Source organism: Plectropomus leopardus, chromosome 21 (genome assembly GCF_026936395.1).
Source record: "Plectropomus leopardus strain MGB_pleo_1.0 chromosome 21, ASM2693639v1, whole genome shotgun sequence".
Classification (NCBI taxonomy): domain Eukaryota; kingdom Metazoa; phylum Chordata; class Actinopteri; order Perciformes; family Serranidae; genus Plectropomus; species Plectropomus leopardus.
The window spans coordinates 9105782-9122809 of NC_142196.1; the positions used below are offsets into that span (position 1 = coordinate 9105782).

The 17028-nt window shown below is 38.4% G+C and overlaps 1 protein-coding gene across 2 annotated transcripts in view; it reads right to left on the minus strand.

Annotated features, from left to right (window-relative positions):
- vav3a (vav guanine nucleotide exchange factor 3a) overlaps positions 1–17028 on the minus strand; it is a 107794-nt gene that overhangs the window by 31617 nt on the left and 59149 nt on the right. For both annotated transcript variants that reach the window (XM_088071675.1, XM_042510017.2), the window contains exons 9-16: positions 16739–16838; positions 16356–16451; positions 12260–12328; positions 11537–11623; positions 11352–11437; positions 10330–10462; positions 5341–5450; positions 373–474 (exon numbers count right to left, since the gene is read on the minus strand). In XM_088071675.1, coding sequence (XP_087927801.1) covers positions 373–474; positions 5341–5450; positions 10330–10462; positions 11352–11437; positions 11537–11623; positions 12260–12328; positions 16356–16451; positions 16739–16838 — 783 coding nt within the window. The remainder of the gene's footprint in view (positions 1–372; positions 475–5340; positions 5451–10329; positions 10463–11351; positions 11438–11536; positions 11624–12259; positions 12329–16355; positions 16452–16738; positions 16839–17028) is intronic.

Genomic DNA, 17028 nt, shown 5'->3' on the forward strand with positions numbered 1-17028 from the left:
TTTTTCTTTACCATCCTCGGTAGGTGAAACCACTCAGTCGTCCCCGCTGTAAGAAAGACCACGAGTCGCAGTCCTCTGGGGTGCCGATACCATTCAGCAAATTCAAAAGAAACTTTGTGTAACTAAGGCACATGTGCAGAAGAAGAGAGGAGTAAAAGGAAAGTGACGAATAGATTGTTAGGGTACACTGGAGAGGAATAGGAAGAGTGGAGGTCTTTGAAAGGAGTCCTGACAGTTGTTTGAGGGGAAAAGGGTTCACGTCTCGTCCTCAGTCTTTATGTTTGACGATAGCCTTGAAGAGGATTTTGTGTTGCCTCCACTGTGCGTGCGTGTGTGTGTGTGTGTGTTTATGAATAATAATGAGCCTCTTACCTTAGCAGCATGTGGCAAGAGTTGCAGGAGGTGATCCTTTCAAAGGTGTGCATATTAAACTCATGGAAGTTGTTAGTTGCGTTCTCAGGACGAATGTTGGATCTAAACAACACACAACACACAACAACTGTTAGATATTAATGAGTTACAAAGAGATTGTATTTGCTGAGGAATATTCTGAAAAGATGGTAGTAATAATATGGTTCTGTTTATGATCTACATTTCTCATTAATATGTATGCATCCATTACAAGTAAATAAGAATAACGTTTGTATCTATGGTCTAAATCACATGACTAATGCTGTACAGCATTATTCATGCTGGTGAGGTGAATAAAGCGGTGAGTGTTTTAATTTTGATGCACTTGCACTTGTCTGCACCTTACTGTGTTTGCAATCTCTTGATTTTACACCAATTTGCTACCAGCACATTAAAAATCAACTTGGAGGAAGTTGAAGCTTGGTATGGAAGAGTAGTCTATGACAGTTAAGTGCCTTTACGTTATTATCCCTACATACTAATGCAGTTCAAGCAGGAGCTTTTCCCCCAAAAGTCTCTCGTTTTTGAATTAGTGGTGCATCTGGAATTTTAATGTGGGCTGTCAAAAAGAATTGCATTCATGAACAGCGATGTCAGAAAAATCAAATCCAGAGGACAAACAATAAACAAAGATTTCGAAAAGATAATGCAAATCTGCTTGTTTCTTGCACCGAAAACGCAGCGTCAGCTAAATGGAAAGAGTTGGAGTGTCCTTGAATGCACCAGTGAGTTTTCAGTACAGTCTCTGCTCATGTACCTGCCTTCTTACATTATGATAATATAACTTGTGGTACGAAATAGAAAATCCTTCCATGATGATCTTAAAAGGGTTCAGCATAAATATTGAAAACAGGTATTGAAAGCTCCCTATATAACACTGACAACATTATACTGTGCTGTTCTATGCCCCAGAACACACCTAATATAAATAATGGAAGACTCAAAATCAGAACGAGTAGGTGGACCAAACTGTACAATAAACACTGATCGCTATTGTAAGTTCTACAGCCTACAGATGAGTGAATGAAAAGAAGTCACTTGTTACCCATTTTGTTACACTTTTCAAAAAGCTTCAGCCTTTGATGACAACATGAATTTCAAAGTACAAAAAAAAAAATTCACTTATAATTGCAGCCAACAAACTCTTCCAAGGCAACAGTAACATTTCACTGATATGGTTCTTTGAAGTGGGAAGGAGAGAATTGCAAATAGACAGGCAAGGTCTGCTTGAAGTGAACATAGAAGTGTTTTTGGCCCCTTGGGACATGGATGAATGTGTGTGTGTGTGTGTGTGTGTGTGTGTGTGTGTGTGTGTGTGTGTGTGTGTGTGTGTGCGCGCGCGTGCGTGCGTGTGTGTGTATAAAGAATAACACAGACAGGATTTTCCCAAGTTTGCCTGCAACGCAAAGGCCTGTTTGTTTCAAATTTAAAGGGTCTGTCCTTTGTTTTTCACTGTTGTGATAGCTGGACATGATGACATTGTTGCAGAAGCATTTGCTTAATATGCGCAGGTGCTACTTTTGAAACTCAAATAATTAGTCTGACTGAAGAGCTACGACATGTTCTCTGGAAAATAGGATGCTGAGATGGAAGAAAGTGTCAAAGAAGAAAAAACCCTCAGTGGTGTCCTCCCTTCTGTAGTGGGGTCAACCAATATATCCGCTTTGTAGTGAAGATTGTTGTTAACTATAAATTGCATACCCCTGACAACAAAGAGGGTCCATTTTTTCACACTAAAAGATACTGAATACATTGCTATGGCATGTTTACATCAACAACCAAATCTCATAAAACCCCTTGAACTTCCTTTGACTTTGACAGTGTGTGGCCTCTTCCAGTTCCACTATTTCTCAGTGTGCTTTTAAAGATGTCTGTCACAACTATATAAAGTCCGCTGAGAGGTAGCTGTTTGAATTTTAAGAACTTCAGAGCATCAACATGACTTCATCTGCAGTCAGGATGGAGCGCTCAAGTGCTGCCATTTAATCCTTTGAAATCTGTGCAAATGAGCAACTTAACAAGAAATGACCCAAAAAATAGTAAGAAATTAGTAAAAAGTTACAAGAAAATTACCTGAGAAATAGCAAAAATATAAAGGATAAAGGTATAAAACAAAGACAAAAGGAAATTACCTGGTAACATGGAAAAAAATAATAATAATTTAAAGAAATCTGTAACATATAATTTTAAATAAGTATAACAATTAGAACTACAGTTTTCTGGTTATTTCCCCGTTTTCTGATAATTTTCTCTCCCTCTCTCTTTTTTCACCTTTTACAAATTTCTTTCACTTTACAGGACATTTCTTGCAAAAATTGCTGATTTCCTTTTCCCCCATGCTTTCAAATCAAACCAATCTGCTCAGCTCGCAGGGGTTCAAATGCTTGTTGAAGGCATCTGAATACAGCACAGGAATCTGATGTCAATCCAGGTTTCAAAGGGTTAAGCGGCAGTTTGTCGGATGCAGAGCGATGTGTCTACCTACCCCTCGTGGCTGCGTCATCTTAGTCAAGCAGCAAACAGTGGAACATAGAGACGGCACATGAGAAAACAACCGTTCACAGATCAGCTATTAAGCATCACTGTGGGAGCGTGCGATTGTCTGCGAACGCAGCTTGTTAATTCAGCCTGAGAAGTTAATCAACCAGAGCCCCTGTTTTCTCACATCACAACACATTTCATGTGCCTAATCCTCTTCTCCACTTCCTACTCGGGCCTGTTGCTTACCTTTATCACTTGAAAATGTTATTTCCTTTTTTTTCTCCTTTTAATTATTCTCTTTTTTTCTCCAGTTTTTAGTTTTCACTGTGATCGCACCTGCTCAAGATCCCCACTGCTCTTAACTACTTGTCACTGATGTCACTGGCAGTTCATCCAGAGATCCAGAAACAGGCATCTCAGCTCGAGATGCAGGAGGATGTTGATTTTATCCTTTTATTAAAAATCTCTATTTATTGTCATCCACGTCAGATATAATGGATAGGATGAGTTATTTCCAATGCAATAGATACATTTAAAAAGAAAAGTCAAAATCAAAGCAGCTGAGGCCCAGATAAAATTGGCCTCGACTTGATCCTAGATTCCCCAAAATGCAACTCGACAGCATCTTTTGTTAGACTCCCTATGCCCAACAAAGGCACAAATCCTTAAAACTCAACACCTTTGATTTGTAATAAAGACTGCTGTTAAAAAAAATTGTAGCCTGCGGGACCAAGCTGGTGTAACCCTGACAACATCACCATGACATCATCATGGTTGATTTTTTTAGACTTTAAAAATCTTCTCCAGGGCCACAAAAGAGACTACACCACTGTCTGCAACTGTTGTATTATTTGTAAGCGTGAACTATTCTGCTTCAATCTTACTGGTGCCAGTTTGGTAAAACAAATTCCTGTACACGTCTTGGTCGTGATAAACCAAGCAATTCTAATCTCACTGAACTGCAGCTGTTTTCATGGTTTGAAATTAAAGAACTGAGTCCTGTCTGAGGAGCAAGACACACAGAATCTGTGGTGGTGTTGCCTTTTTTTCTGTTGTTTTTTTGCATCTTTTTGATAGTTGTTGTGCATTTTTTTGTGTTGTAGTATCTCTTTGTTGAAATTTTTGTGGCATTTGTGTCTCTTAAGCCCATTTTAGATCATGCTAGAGGACTGCTACCAAGTCCCTTCTTTATGCCTGCTTTGCATTTTTACACAGAACCCAACAACAGCAGCGTGATTTTAGATGGCATGCCAGCATCGCGAAAGCAAAAGAGCCATGACATTTAACACAACAGTGTCTGCCTCTTGTGTGACATAACATATGCAACGGCAGCCCTTTCTTAACGTTTCCCAAATATGTGGACATTTTCTGTGGCTGTTCTTTTTTTAAAGTTAGCCACTAACCACTGGAAGCTACTTTTTAAATTTCCCCGCTAGTGGGGCTGCACAAATAACATGTAATTTAATGTCAGGTCAGTTCTGCCAATGGTCCGTCCTGCCAGGCCTTTATCTTACACAGACCCTTAATTTTGCGTTGTTATTATCTCTGCTACTGATTTAAAGTCTTGACAACTCCTGTCCCCTAATCTGGGATCAAACCTTTTATACAAAACGGCAAGGTGGACTAACAGAGCAATATTCCCGCCTCAAACAAGCAGTGTAAAAAAAAACTTTAATTGTTCCTTTGCATCTCTGTGTAGGTGTAATATGTCTCTTTCATTATTTCTTTGTCATTGTTTTGAGCCTCTTCTTGCTCGGTATATGTTATTTGAGGGACATTTAGAAGTGAAGGCAAGCGGGGTCCCTGACATTTTGGGCCCCTGGGCCTTTCCCGGGTAGGCCCATACAGTTACTCATCCATGGTTTAAACTTCTTTACCCTTTGTTTTATTAGACTCATTAAAACCATTTATAGTTTACACCGTTTTTTCTAATCTACTACTACAATTATTTTTTACTCAATACAACTCGTTTGGCCTAAATGTGTCAATGCTGTGGTTGGTGGGGTTTTCTTTCACACAATTAATCAGTCATTCGTATTTCTTCCCTCTTCAAGTGAAATACTAAAGTCCCATTTGTCACTCTTGGCGCCAGTTAAGTCAGTCAGTTAAAGTGAATCTGTATCTAGTTCAGGATGCTGACTGGTTGATGCAGTTTAACTACAAACACCTGGAGGTGAAATTCACATAACCAGTAGTGTCCTGTGAGTATAAAGTCCTAAATGTTGAAATACTGGCTTCAAAATGCCATTTGTGTGCATTTACAGGGCTTCTGCTTTTAAAAGGAAGTGCAACTTAAAATCTGCTCATCTTTCTGTCTCCAGCCTCATAAATCATCAAGTAGCCTAACTTGAGTAACAGGACAGGCAACGTGCGTTTCGATGCTGTGACAAAATGCAGCTGAGACAAAGGGACACACACTCTGCGATGTACGAATGCACACACACTCACATGGCCATGCCAAACTGCTCCAGCCACTTCTTTTTCAGCTCTTTGGTCTTGAAGAAGAATTCAAAGCCGTTCTGGCCCTGGTTATGAGTGAGGTAGAATCCGTAGGACCACTGCAACAGGGCAGAAAAACACACGCATTTGAGAATATAAAACAACAGTGAATAAATAAATTGAGGGTTTGAGTGAAAGACAAATGGAGCAGGAGGGGGCAGGAGCTGGAGGAGACAGGATGCAGGGAGACAGATGGAGACAAAGAGATGCAAAATGAAAGAGGGATGCCTCGGGGAGAGCAAACACAAAGACTGAGGGGTTGGAGGGGCGGCAGAACTGACAGACAGAGACAAAACAGAGAGGAAGAGCATGAAGGGGAACAGGAAAAAGAGTGTGAGCTCGCTGTGCCACATAACTGCTGGGCATCAGACAGCATGCACAGACCCAAGTAGTGAGTGAGCCTGTAATCAGCGACCATTACTCACTTCAAAGGCTAAATTTTAGTCTATTAGCCTCTGTGTCAACACATGCCTCTGTTTTTTTTAGATGGCATCACTAAACAGATGCTTTGGAGATGCACTTTTTATGGCTCCTCGGTGGGGTTTTGAACCTCCAGCATTCAGCTCTGAAGGCTAAAAACATGGCAAGCTCACAGTGCTGTCAGAGAAGCGCAAAGGCTCATCTTTTCTATTGAAAGAAAAGAGAAAAGGAAAGCAGGGCTCCATAGAGGCATTCCCAGTGGACACCAAGTCTTAACGTTCAGCAAAGATATCTCTAGCAACCAATTTGTAAAGAGAAGAAGAGGGTGTTTGTCTGTCTCCCTGTCTGTCAGTTTAGGTCGTTTTTGCTTGGTTTATCTTTGAAATTTAAAAGGATAGCACATCCAGACTGATGAAAGAAACAGTTTCTTTGTTGGTCGTCCTAAAATATAATTACTCTGACCATTGCCCACATATTTTACCATGCGGGTCAATGTGCCCAAGTGAATTTTGTTTTTTTCCCACATCAAACCTGCAATTACAAGACTTTCCTCCCTGTTTGTACCAGCATCTTATTGCAATCCATATTTATGTTGTTGTTATTGGTGAGTTATTTTGACATATGTAGGTAAACCCCTGTATCATCATCAGTTGTCTTGTGGTGCATTCAAATGCCTTTCACAAGCTACTAAACCCTTTGAACCTTGACCAGATGGGTTAGATTTCTTTCTAAATCATGGGGCAAAAAGTAAGTGACAAACTTGCTAAAAGATGTCCCACAAATTGCATTATTGCATTGCATAGTGAAAAAAGGGAGAAAACAATAACCTAAAATTTACTTTAAACAAAAGAGGGGAGGTTTATTCAAAAAGTTCCAAGAAATAGGGAAAAAAAATCTTTATTTCTATTGATTTTATGTCTAAAATTATGTTACAGAAAAAAATGGTGAAATATATGAAAATTAATACATTTCTATATATTTTTAAATTTCCATCTCTTTTGAGGACATTCACTTGTTTTTGTCTTTTACTTTTTTGTGCTTATTTTCAGGTAATTTTCTTGTAACTTTTTTTTTCTACTAATTTCCAGCTAAGTTCTCCACACATCTTTGGAAGAAAGCCACTATGCTCAGGTTTTAGAGGGTTAACTAAAGGCTCATTTATACTTTACATTAGATATATGTACAGACACAGACAGAGCCTGTCCATAGTCTGGGCTCATGGCATCCAACTTTGTACATGTTTTCTGAAAGTTTATAAATACAAATGAAACAGAGTTGTACCACATGAAATGGTGAGGGTAGTGTAAAGTGGTTCAAGTGAGACACAACCTTAGGAAATGACAAGGACATATTAAAAAGGAAATATAGTGAAAATAATTTGCGAACGTCGCCTCAACATCCACCTAAACAACATTAATATTAATATAGTGTCATGTTTCCCTCCACCTGCCGAATGTAAGTTTAACATTAACGTTCCTTTTTAGCTCTGTTTTTGGTCTCCTCCAGACTCTGGTGGGAAGATCTAGCCTTTAGGCTGCCTTATGCTCTGCATGTTGACCAGCTAGTTGATAACTTTGGCTGCTCTCACAGCATTGTTATTGTTGGACAAAGTGAACCAAAACCAAAAGTAAGGTTGTGCACCTAAAAAACAAAACAATAATAACCTGTAGGGCAGTAAACTACTGAATTTAGCTGTGTCAAACTGCAGAGTCAGGTGATGGTTATCTGTTGGTTTGTGACACTGTACACATGACTTTTAATTTGATCTTTTGTAATTTCTATTATTATTATGGCTTGAAATACACATGAAGCTTTAACTTTACCACTTCACTTCAATTTTAGCACGAAAAATGGCTCCACATCAGTCCAATGGTCACACAAAGCTTTCCTACTGCTGCATACAATGATTAGACTTTAAGGTTATTTGGTTTTACCTCCAGATGACTTGAATGTAAATGTGATTATTTGGCTTCTATGATGAAGGTTGTTATTGCTGCTTCCTCCAGACAGCCACCATCATCTTTGGCATTTCCATAATAAATATGTAATCAAACAAATGGCATCAAATCCATCATGTCAGAGGTGACTGATACTGAGGTGGCTGAGATTTCATAGGAAAAAAAATTACTCTACGAGCCCATATGGGTCGAAGCCTACTAATGTCTGCTATTTACAACATCATTATTACCGAAATCATTGTTTCCTGGCACGCCTTAGATATCATCCCTCATTATGATTGGCAATATTTTTCACCACTTGGCACTTAGTATTCACTGTGTGTATGTGTGTGTGTAGTCAGGCCCAAAGCGAGGTTTAATGATAACACCATCTGGGAGGAGGCAGACTGTTCTCGTCTGACACTCTCAGTATTATGCTGCTGAATGAACAAGACAATGTAAAACATGTGCTGCAACAAGCATGTATCAAATTATTTAAGACTCTTTTCTGGTGATTATTTTGTTGTTTGTGTTATGAGCTGAAACCATTTTTGCACGAGGTTCATTTTCTCAGCACCATAGGGAGATTTTGAGAACAAAAGGCAGCAGTGGGGTATAGATGTTGGTACAGGTGCTTATAAAATACAGTCAGGAAGCAAGTCGATTTTTACTGAATTTTATGAAGCTGCGTTTATCTGATAAATTGTTATGGCTTCTCATTATGCTGAAGTAGCGCTGTTAATTGGTTTGTCAGGAGTCCAACGTGGTATCTGAGCTTTGCTGACTAAGTCATAAAGATGCAATAATGGACTCAACAGTGCAAGACTTCCTTCCATTATAGCTGATTGGTTGTTTTATGAAATGTTTGTTTTGTTCTTTTAATTTTACAGAATGCAAATTATATTCTATTATTTTTTTCACTTTTGCATGTTTTTTTAGAAAAGCAACATTGAAAGTAGAGGGTACACTCGTTACTCTGTTCTGGGCCTGTTAGGATGGACATGGCTTAAAGCACTGAGTGAGATTAAATGTCATCAAAAGCTGTTTTAGCTGTTGGAAAATCATTGTAAATCACATCTTAAAGTGAGTTATCGCTTTTTGGAAATGGTGATAACATGCCATAAAATTAAAAGCTAAATGCTCGAGAAACATTTTTCTTTTCAGTCTGTGACCTGAATCAGTGTGGATTCAGTGTGACCCGGAGAAGCAGAAGCTTCTTCATTCTAGGTAAAAACAATAAAATTAGACGTGTGATTCACACTTTCCTCTCAGCTGTGATGTATCTGTGGACTAACAAGTGTTAACTGCAGATATACACTTTTTAGCTGCCAGAGGTAGTGAGACATTTTGTCATGGGATTCAGATTCAACACGTTTCACTGCTGTGAGTCCTCGTGTCAGCACAATATGAAAGTGGAGAAACAGGTTCTAATATTTTGTGCAAATATGAACAATAAATGCAGTCTGCAAGCCTGGCAGAAACAAACTCCCTGTTTTGTTTCATTTTGACTTCAGCTTGATTTAATTGAGGCTAATGTTGCTGCATGTCTGAGGTAAAAACATCATCACTGTGGCAGCGCCAAAAGCGGAATTGAGTTACTTTCTTGGAACGGAAAGGGAGATGTTCACAAAGGGAAGTGCTGATGCCAAAAAAAAAGGTGAAATGACTGAAAGATGTGCCAATATCTTTTCCAAGGTGATGGCCCAAACTCAAACATGAAAAGCGTGTAACTTGGCATGTACTACATGCTGAAGGAAAGTTTACCTTCGAGCTACTCATGTGCAGTCTAGTCATGTTTTACAATACAATCAACACATATAATACATGAACAGTTATATGCCAAAGCCTTGCCAAAGCCTTGATTTTCTTTTCTGTTTGAAATCTTTTTCTGTCATATCATACATGTATTAGTGTAGTTTTTCCTATCTGGAATGCACCTCTCTATACACCAGGGAGACCCATTTATCAGATAAAATGAATAAACAAGGCAAATCTAGTTGCAGCATCCCTGCATCAGGTGTTTTTATAGAATTTGAGGACCTTGGTGGATTAGCTTGGACCTCTTGTGGAAGATTTGAAAAACAAGCTCAATTTTATGTTTTTTTAATGCACTCTGGCACCTTACTGACATACAAAGTACAAAAAAATCCCAATGTGAGTCACTTCTTTTTCACTGAGAATTAGAAATGGGTGGTGGGCCAACCCAGCACCCTGTGGAGGGCAACATGTGGCCCACAGGCTGTAAGTTTACTGCTACATGCTATGACCTGTAAAATTACAACTTTGTGTGCGAGAAACTCTGCTGATAATCATTCATACGGGTGTAACTAATAACACAAATTAGTTGTGGCTGTGATCAACAGACACAGCTAAATATAGCAGAGCAATATCTCTGAATACTCTCAGTGACACAGCTGAAACTGAGCCATAATTAATTTCTACATTTGCGCTTTCAAGATAAAATGTCTACAGTGACAAAAAGTTTATTGAAAGCTGAGACTGTCCCCAAAAATCAACCCCATAGATCTTTGTACAACAGCTTATTGTGACCAGCTTATATGTTCTATCCGTGTGTGCAGACCTTTCGGTTCTCCTTGTCCGAAGTGGGGTTGTTGGTGATCTTGAAGAGGTGTAGGTCGATCACTTCTTTCATCTCATAGTTGTCTCCTCGCCGCTTGCAAACAATCACCGCGGCGTCAAACAAGAAGATGTGCCTGCAGTTCAAAGAGTCAAAGTCATTGAAGGCGTAAATTTATGTTACTCTAAAACAACAAAAAAATTTCATCGTTCCAACTTCTCATATAAACTGTATGTTTTTTTTATTTTCCTGTAGCACCATAACTGGTACTCCATAACTGGAAAAATCACATTTGCATGTTTAAGTTTATTTAACAGTATGTCAGTTTCGCAAAAGGTCTTCTTACAAACTTTTTTTGGTGGCACCTCTTCAGTCTTGGCCATGTGCCAGAATTTTTGCACAAGGCACAAAACCTGCCCTTATATATTGTTTAGAGGGTGTAAACTGTGCTAGTAAGTGACTTATGACCAAGTGGGATTTATCCTTGTGTTGGATCAGGGCCGGTTAAGACTGTTTGGTGCACCTGGAGTTGACTTCTCTGACATTTTCTCTTACCAGAAAATTAAGAAAAAAAAAAAGAAATTTAAGAGAATGCTGCTACATGTGGCCCATTGTGTCAAAAAAAGCTACAATATGCATTATTTCTGACATAGTTATTAAAAACAAATAATAATTATAAAAAAAAAAACATTGTCAGCCTGTATTTGTCTGGATTTTGTGTAGTCATCACTTAATACCCTTGTTGTCTCAAATTGGACAGAGTTTGAGACAGTTTTTGGTTGTATTCTGTGCGTCAGTTAACTCCAGTTCCTGTGACTGATTGATAGGTTAATAATGATTAGATAAAAATAGCTACCTAATGTATTACTGAGTGTCTTCACAAACAAGAGACACACGTTTACTTTCTAACCGCACTGTGGCTAATAGCAGCACACACTGGCAGTTTTCCAACCACTGAACCTGATTCTACTTATGCTGCCGTAAGTCAGTCTTTACTCAACCAGTATGTCGACCTGACATCTCACCTGTCCTGTTTAGCTCGTTTGTCCACTGAGGCCACCCGTACCTCCCCATCACCTTTGGGTCTGCCATAGATACTCAGGCGCTGATTCTACAGAAAAGGGGACAAAGAAAGATTGGGGATTGTGATTGTGAAGAACTGTGAAAATGAGATCAGTATCTAATTATTTGGAAGAAACAGGTGGCTTACCAGGTTTTCAATGGATCTCTGATACTGATCTATTTCTCGGAGCGTCTCATTGTCTCGCTTGACTTCGTTGACGTACTGAGCCAAGTCCTGTAAACAAATCAGAAAACAAAGTCTTTCCTTTTTCCTTTCAATTTTCTTCCAATTATGTGCTCAGGTTTTCTGTCTTTTTGCACTGTTTTCCTCTCCTTCAAAAGTCACCACTGCTGATGCAGGCTTGTAAACTCCACTGGGACACTGTATACTGACATTGGACAAGTGAGCAGCCTTTGAGAGTTATGAAATGAGCAGGACTTATAAATGCTGTATTTATTGGAAGACTCATTTATTTTGTGTAGTCAATGGTTGTTGGCAAGCAATGATTTGCAATGAAGTGCTATATAATCCCTTCTCTGACCTGATCATGTAAGTGCGTGAGTCGACAAAAGCTGTGTTGAGACATTATTAATGATGCTGGTTATTACAGTTAATGATTAACAGCATCTAAATGAATAGATGACTTTAGTTAAGTTAACCAACAATCCAAAAAGCAATAATGCATTCCAATAAAGGCTCAAAACTATTTTCCTCTGCATATACCTCTGTATATGAACCCAAAAATCCTGTCTTCTTCTCATTTCTTAGTAGATACACTTGTCTTCACGTGTATTATTCACTTTTCTTCCTGGATAATGGGAATGTGTGGAAATTAAAAAAAAAAAAAAACTGGATAAACTGATGATATACCTTCATTGCATCCAAGGCTGTCCGCAGATTGCTCTTGTCAGTGGCATCGTGAGTGTGTTTCACCAGCTCCTAGTGGACAGAAACAAATCACACACACACAAAATATAAGTGCGATAGCAGTCCATGTTGTAAAACTGATTTAAAGCATTATATAGCTAAAGGTTGACATTGTACAAGTGAAAGCAAGGCTATCTGTGAATCATAAACCAAAAAAATTAAAAATAAAAATGCATTCATTGCTATCCTGCTGCTAACATGGACTACAGCCACATTCCACACATGAGAAAGTAATGCTCTGGCTCTAGATATGAAATGAAAAAGGTTACTGCAAAAAAAGAATCCGGTCCTGAAATAAATCAGATATAGTGTGTGTGCGTGTGTGTGTGCACTCATCTATTGCAGGTGTGACTCTGTGTGAATGTGCGTGTATCTGAAATTGCTTGCCAGTGCCTGGCTGCAGCGTAAACAAGACATCTAGACCTCAGCAGTGGAGGATAAGGAAGGATGCCATGCATGTCCTTCATACAGGGGCCTGTGCAAACTGTGTCCATACACACACACACACAAACACACACACAAATACACAAACTGAGCCGCTAAGGGAGATATATATGTCTGCTTGGCACCGCTCAAATCCCTGGTGTCAGTCAAGCTCAACCTGGGCATTATTATCACTAGCAAGACGACAGAGTCCTATTTATCAAGCCTTGCTCCCACCTCCACACATCCACAGAGATACAGAGGAAGGGAGTGGTCACACTGATAGCCGGCACCATACATGATGGACTCATTGAGGGAATCGTGTTGCGGTGTGTTCAGCAGGGAAGAGAAATGATGAGCGGAGGCAGTGAGGAAGAAAAGAGAGAAAGATTGATGACAAAAAAAGAAAGAAAGCGAGAAGCAGCAAGAGAGAGGAACTCGGGGAGCGGGAGGAAGTGACGAGACATTTATTGTAGAGATTCCGGCTGTCACTGTGCAGGAAAGTAACCCAGCAGATGCTTTATTTGGATCTAGCTATCGCCTGGCTATGCCACAGGGATCTTGGCCCAGAGCATGAAATCACATTGTTGCGACAGGTTGTTTTTTTTTCTTTTGGTGGGACATTTGTGTTGGGTGTAAACATGATTGGGGCATGATTGCAAGCCTAATTTAGGGCTTTTTATTGAAAATCCTTACAGAATCAGGTTTTCTGTACATAAATATCAAAACTCCCATTAAATACCTTTTAATGCCTGTAAGGATTAACAGATAACATATGTAATACATGCTGTTCTGCAAACCAAATTTGTCCCTCTCAAACAGGTTTTTGCATGGAAGCAAAGATAGGCCATAATAATTGGAATTTTATTAAGAACTGAAAACCTAATTCTAAATTTGAGCTATTAACCAAAAAAACAGAATTAAGAAATAAAACATGACACTCTAAGCCCTCTTTATGGATGACAAGGAGGAAGAGGTGCCCCTGTCACCTACACAACCACACAAGCACACACACACGCACGCACGCACGCACGCACGCACGCACGCACGCACGCACGCACATGAATACACATGATTTACCCTGAAGAAATGTAACTTTATAAAGCTATATAATGGAGCTATATTTAAAAAAAAAAAAAAATTTAAGAAGAATTTTAACGTAACAGCATTAAAATCATGAAAACATAAATGAACATTTGGGAACACTATATGTCCTGCATAGTCAAAATGCATCAATGAAGAAAAGTCCTTTGAGACATTTTCATTAAAATGTTTTTATCTGCAGCAATTTGTCTTCCTGACTTTGTGCACAGTTTCCTCAGCCTCAGCTCAGCTTCACATCCAGATTCTCACCACTTCACAATACTTCTCCTCCACCTCTCTGTCTGTCTTTAGTTGTTTGTGTTGTTCTACCTGCTGCTCTCTCTTTCAGTCCTCACTTCACTTTATCTATTTTCTCTCTCCTCCTCCTTGATTGTCTCGATCAGATGACTATTATGTGCGGGTCATTTCAGACTGAGAGCCATAAAGAAGCCACAGAAATAGACGCGAGGAGTCTCACAGCCTGAAGGACGAAGGCAGGGGACGGGAGGCATACGTGGTGAACAGCACCACCTAGTGACAGCGAGTCATCTTGTGCTCATAATGTCTGACTGACAATGATCAGAGCCGCTGATGAATTCAAAAGTCCCTGATGGGGTTTTGTCACTTACTGACAGCCATCTATAAAGTCAGTGAAGACTTTTAACTGGAAGTTTCTGCCCGGCTTTGATCATTTACAAACACAGTGATTGATATTATATCCAGCTGTGAAGTGTGAGTTTTGATGGAAATACAAAGTGAAGTATAACTGAGTATTTTTCTCTCAGCCACTGTGCATAAGCAGTTGGTGTAATCATCAGTGAAAAAGACAAAAGTATTATTAGAAAAATATACTTTCAGTATCAAAAGTAAGGCTGTGTTACATGACTTATTGGATTGCAATATTACATCATGTTTTTTGGCATTTTAATGTTTTGATAGTTTGAAGTATTTCCTATTTTAATTACTTTATACTCTGTTGGGTAATTTTAATGATTAATTGATCAATTACTTTGTGTGTAAAATCTACAATAACCCTAAAGTTAAGGAGGGACAGATGACATTTTTTTTTATTATTATTTTGAAGGCAATTGTTACGGATGAAGATTTTTGCCTGTTTCCTGCGTTCTTTTTTTGTGTGCTTCTCGAGGTACCACCCTCTCCTCCTCCTCACTGTGCAAAGAGTGACTGAGCACACCTGTGCTTAATCTCCTGATTAAGCACAGGTGATGCATGATTAGCAGCATGCAGCATATAGGAACTGGAAAAGCCAGACGTTGGAGCTAGTGAGCCAGTGTGTCAGTGTGTGTTTTGTGTGTCAGATTTCAGACCAAAGAAACTAGTTGTAGCGCACAGAATCAGCATTCTTTACTCATGTTTTGAAGAGGGTGGTTAGTTTTTTGTTTATTTACTGAATTAGTCATTATTGTTGCATTTAGTGTTACTTTCTTTAAGAGAAAGTAGTATTTTTGTTACATTTTTCAAGACCTTCTTTGTTCACCTTTAGTGCCTTGTTTTTTGCAAATATGTCACTTTTTTTGTTATGCACCCATTTCTACTTTCCTTTTTCTTTTTTCCCTAGTTTCATTATTATTGTTGCTCCCCTAATCCCCTGAGCCTGATTGGGGAACACAAAAGCAGTAGAGCTTAATAGAAGTGACAATGCAACTTGCTTGCACCGAAAACATGAAGCAAAACCACTGATATGGTTGATGTTCGGCAATTTTCTTTTCATTCCTTTTTTGTTTTTGTCTAAAACCTTCTTAAATTCTCTTTATCCAATATGCATGGTATCCTTTTTTTAGTACAAACTCAATTATAAATCTGCCATTTCATTTTACAAATTAAGCAAAGTATAAAACAGCCAGAGAACTAAAACTCAAGAAAAATAACTCAAAGGTCTACAGAAATGTACAAATCTTCAGTGATAATCACTCATAATATAAATAGAATAAATATAATTAATTAATATAATTTTTAATATAATAAATTGTTTTGTTTTTTTTTCATTTAAAGCCCCTCTATGCCTGTAAATCATAGGAAATATTGATGATTCAAAGCACTTGTAATGTGCTTTTCTATTATTTTGACCACTCAAAGTGCTTTCACACTTCAAGTCAAATTCACCCATTCACACACACACATTCATTAAGTGGTAGCTATGGTACCATACAAGATGCCAGTTGCTGCTCAGTTTTTAACCATTCACACGCACTCACACACTGTTAGAACAGCCATCAGGAGTAATTTTGGGTTCAGTATCTTGCTAAAGGATACTTCAACATGTTGACTGGAGCAGCCAGGATTGAACCACGTACAAATCAATACTCAATTTGTCCTTAAAAGAAGATATATATACATATATATATATATATATATATATATATATATATATATATATATATATATATATATATATATATATATATATATAAGAAAACATACTGAGTGTATTCAAAGATGAACAGGATTTCCACACCATGATGACATGATGAAAGTAAAACAGAAATATTAAGGTTAGGTTGAAGCATTGTACCTGCAGGAGGAGGTGATACTTCAAAACTCGCTGCATAGGAACCACTAGCAGATCTCTCAGTGTGAACTTGCCATAGTTGGCTCTCTTTGAACACTCCTGGAACAAGACAACAAAAAAATCTTTCTTTAATTTTATTTTTACTTTCTAGAAATGAGTCCAAAGGAAGTAGAAGTCTTAATGACCAAAAGTTATCAGAGCAAACTATCAGAGCTTAATAGAAAACTTTACAATCATTTATGCTGTCAGCTGTGGTGTCGTCACCTGCAATGCCTCAGGTACACACTTGAGGGCATTCTATGACCGTTCTGAGGTGATTATGAGAAATGAACATTTGTCATTTTAGCTCTATATAATAATTTAGTGACACTGAAAAAAAAAATCACCTCTAGCTTCATGCGTACGTCCTCTCTCTCTTTGCAAATGTCATCCAAAGTGGTGATGGCTGTTTCCACATGGCTGCAGTATTTCCCATAAATCAACAACCTGCGACAGATCAAATGCATGCAGCAAAAGGATTGGGGAGGAAACCAGCATGCTTTTCTGTAAACAGAGTCTGAGACTTCAAAGGACAGTTTATAATGACTTTTATATAAATAATTTATTCTAAGTGCTTTAAAGAAAATTTCAGAGTTTATGTACACACTAAAGGATAATAAATGGAGTTTTAAAATTC